Source organism: Rutidosis leptorrhynchoides, chromosome 5 (genome assembly GCF_046630445.1).
Source record: "Rutidosis leptorrhynchoides isolate AG116_Rl617_1_P2 chromosome 5, CSIRO_AGI_Rlap_v1, whole genome shotgun sequence".
Lineage (NCBI taxonomy): Eukaryota > Viridiplantae > Streptophyta > Magnoliopsida > Asterales > Asteraceae > Rutidosis > Rutidosis leptorrhynchoides.
In genome coordinates, this window is record NC_092337.1 from 130,685,522 (window position 1) to 130,688,887 (window position 3,366).

The 3,366-nt window shown below is 32.9% G+C and overlaps 1 protein-coding gene across 1 annotated transcript; it reads left to right on the forward strand.

Annotated features, from left to right (window-relative positions):
• Positions 1-201: 201 nt before the first annotated feature.
• LOC139847462 (probable N-acetyltransferase HLS1) lies at positions 202-3,098 on the forward strand. The gene is made up of 4 exons (XM_071837133.1): positions 202-508; positions 1,273-1,475; positions 1,606-1,796; positions 2,043-3,098. The coding sequence occupies exons 2-4, from the start codon at positions 1,287-1,289 to the stop codon at positions 2,890-2,892; spliced, it is 1,230 nt and encodes a 409-aa protein (XP_071693234.1). The 5' UTR covers positions 202-508; positions 1,273-1,286; the 3' UTR covers positions 2,893-3,098.
• Positions 3,099-3,366: the final 268 nt, after the last annotated feature.

Below are 3,366 nucleotides of genomic sequence, written 5' to 3' on the forward strand. Positions count from 1 at the left end.
TATTTTTTAGAAGTATTATATGTTGTTAGATTATAGACCCATTTGAATTATGGGCCCTCTACAACGCTCTCCCACTTCATTTTATAAATTTAATATTAAAAAGAACAACCAATTAAATGAATGAAATAAAAGGGTGAGAAGCTCAAAAACCATATATAAATACGTTCATAATGAAAAGAAAGAGCATGTCAATGGTGAAAAATCACTCTTCATCACTCCTAGTCCCTATTTATCTATCATTTTAAAGAAGTGGAGAAACCAAGAGTTTAAAAACGGCCCCTTTTTTCCGTCAATCTTTCTCGTTTTTCTAGGGGCACCTTTTCATCATCTTTCTTCTCATTGACTTCTCAAAACCCGCAAATATATATTTATTGAGTGTTAAGGTTTACCACCTCTCTATACGTCTTTTTCCATCCCCTATTACTCTGTTAGCTTCTCAGTTCAACCATTCATACTAAAATTTTAATTTAATGCTCAAGTTTTAACGGACTCAATTGTAAACTCTCAGGTATGTATCCTCATTTCAACTTATCAAATTATTTTAAACACAAGCCCACCCAATACACTCTTTTTTTTTTTTTTTTTCCTTCTACGAAAGGGTTGCATATTTGGGTTCAGTGAAAGTTGAAAATTTTAAACGAAAAATATTGAATTTGTTGAGAGTAATGGATAATATGTGCGTCAAGTGTTCTTGTTGTTATGCTGTTGAGTTATAAAGATTTTTTTATTTTATATATAAAACTTCTTATTTTGTGATTAATCCTTCATGGGTTTTTCTTGGGGTTTTAGAAAAATCGTAACTTGATTATTGATTTAACATTTGGAGAAAAAAAATTGGAGAATAATGATTATAGTGAAAAACGGGAACTTAAAATACAGGGGAAATAAACAGAGGTAACAGAGGTTATTTGTTGAAAAGATGGCTCGCATTTAACTTAAGAAAGACCTCAAAATGATCTTAATTACTACTAATTTTTTCTTGGATTACAGTGGGAATCAGTTGGTAGTACCAATCAAAATAGAAAATCTATAACATGAATTAAAAAGATTTAATAAAATTATTTATAGTAGTAAATAATTTCCCTAAGGGTATTTTTGGAAATGAGAATAAGTAAATGTGGATTGCATGTCAATGATAAACAACAGCCACTCTTCACTATCTCTATAAATTATAATTTATTTATCAAATTTTAATCGTTTTTTGAGGCATCTTTTCATTCATTTGATTACACTATAAATACACCTTCTAATAGTCTTTTCATATATCTCCAGGAAAAATAAAAAAAATGGTTGAAGAAGGTGGTGATAATTTGATGATTATAATAAGAGAATACAATCATCAAACCGATAGTGAAAGAGTTGAAAGAGTTGAAAGTAGTTGTGAAGTGGGTCCCAACGGTGAGCTATCTTTATTCACCGATCTTTTAGGTGATCCTATTTGTAGAGTTCGTAACTCTCCTGCTTATCTCATGCTGGTAATTTTACGTTCATTTTTTTATTATAGTTATATTATATATACTAATACTAATACTATATAATAATTTAATATAATTTTTTATTAAACTTAAATGTATTTTAATGAAAATGATTTAATTTTATTCATAGGTGGCGGAAATAGTGAATAGTGGCAGTGATGAAAAGGCAGAGATAGTGGGAATGATTAGAGGTTGTATAAAAACCGTTACTTGTGGACAAAAACTCTCCCGGAATAAATTTTCCGGCGAACCACCCAAACCGGTACCGGTTTATACTAAACTGGCTTACATTCTGGGCCTCCGAGTTTCACCGTTTCACCGGTAATTTCAATCTCCGGCTAATGTTAGTATTCATAATAAAAATATTCAAAGAAGCAAAAAAAATAATGGGTATTGCTAAAAATAGAAACTTGATTCGACCCATGTTGAAAAAGATTGAAAAGATTTCGTCATGAATGTTATTTTGGGTTTTAACTTAAAATAGATATAAAAAGTAAAAGTTTATTTTTGTTTTGTTATAAAAGGTGTTGACTAAAATTGTTATTGTTGTGAATGTGAAATCTACAGGAGGATGGGAATTGGATTAAAGCTAGTTTGTAGAATAGAAGAATGGTTTAGAGATAACGGAGCTGAGTATTCATACATAGCAACTGACGACGCTAACGAACCCTCCGTTAATCTCTTTACAAGAAAATGTGGTTACTCTAAATTCCGTACACCTTCCGTTTTAGTCCACCCGGTTTTCGCTCACCGTCTTCCGGTAAGCCACCGTGTAACCGTCGTGAAACTGTCACCGTCTGACGCCGAGTCACTCTACCGTCACCGGTTCTCAACAACCGAGTTTTTCCCGCGTGACATTGACTCAATACTCAACAACCGGCTCAACTTAGGCACTTTTCTAGCGATACCAAAAGAATACATTTGGGCCGGGGCGGGTAAGTTTATATCCGACCCGCCGGAGAATTGGGCAGTTATGAGTGTATGGAACTGTAAAGACGTGTTCAAATTAGAAGTGAAGGGTGCATCTAAGTTCCGAAAAGGTTTTGCAAAAACGACCCGGGTGTTGGACCGGGTTTTTCCGTTTTTAAGATTACCTTCATTACCTAAAATATTTAGTCCATTTGGGCTTCATATGTTATATGGGTTGGGCGGGTCAGGCCCAATGTACACAAGGTTCTCTAAAGCTTTGTTTGGTTTCGCACATAATTTAGCAAAAAAATGCAAGTGTGGGGTGGTGGCAACCGAGGTGTCAAGTGAGGATCCGCTTAAGTTAGCAATCCCACATTGGAAGGTGCTATCGTTCACGGATTTGTGGTGTATAAAAAGACTTGGGGAAGACTACAGTGACGGAAGTGTGGGTGACTGGAGAAAGTCACAGCCTGGTTTATCCATTTTTGTTGATCCTAGAGAGTTCTAACTTTTGTTTAAATATTATAAATTATAAATTATAATAGTTGGGTGTGTCTAGCTTTTGAAGCCTTTTTTAAGCTTAGTTTAAACCTTTTGTTTTTAATGGGTGGGTGGGGAAAGAAATGAAATGAGTAGCAAATGTGTTTAGTGGGGTATAATGTATATCCTCATGTCGGACCTACCTTTTTTTTTTGGTAAATGAATGTTGGCTTTTCTTTAGATTCTCTTGATTATTTTGCATATATTTATCAAAATGGTGTTCTATATAGTTTAAGTGATGATTAAGTGATTAACCACTAACTTTCGTGACATGTAAAATTCTGTTTTATACATGTCAATAATTGCTACTAAAAAATCGTTAGCGGTGGCAAGGTAAAATAATACAAATAATACTAATAATATAATAAGAATTTTGACGGTTAAAGTATTATTAGTATTTTTATATACATTATTAAAAGTAAATAATAATAATAATAATAAT

Excerpts from the sequence above, each read along its gene's own strand:
- LOC139847462 (XM_071837133.1), top strand. The coding sequence starts at position 1,287 with ATGGTTGAAGAAGGTGGTGATAATTTGATGATTATAATAAGAGAATAC. Across the intron at positions 1,476-1,605 it reads CTCCTGCTTATCTCATGCTG|GTGGCGGAAATAGTGAATAG; the intron begins GTAATTTTACGT and ends TTTTATTCATAG. Across the intron at positions 1,797-2,042 it reads CGAGTTTCACCGTTTCACCG|GAGGATGGGAATTGGATTAA; the intron begins GTAATTTCAATC and ends TGAAATCTACAG.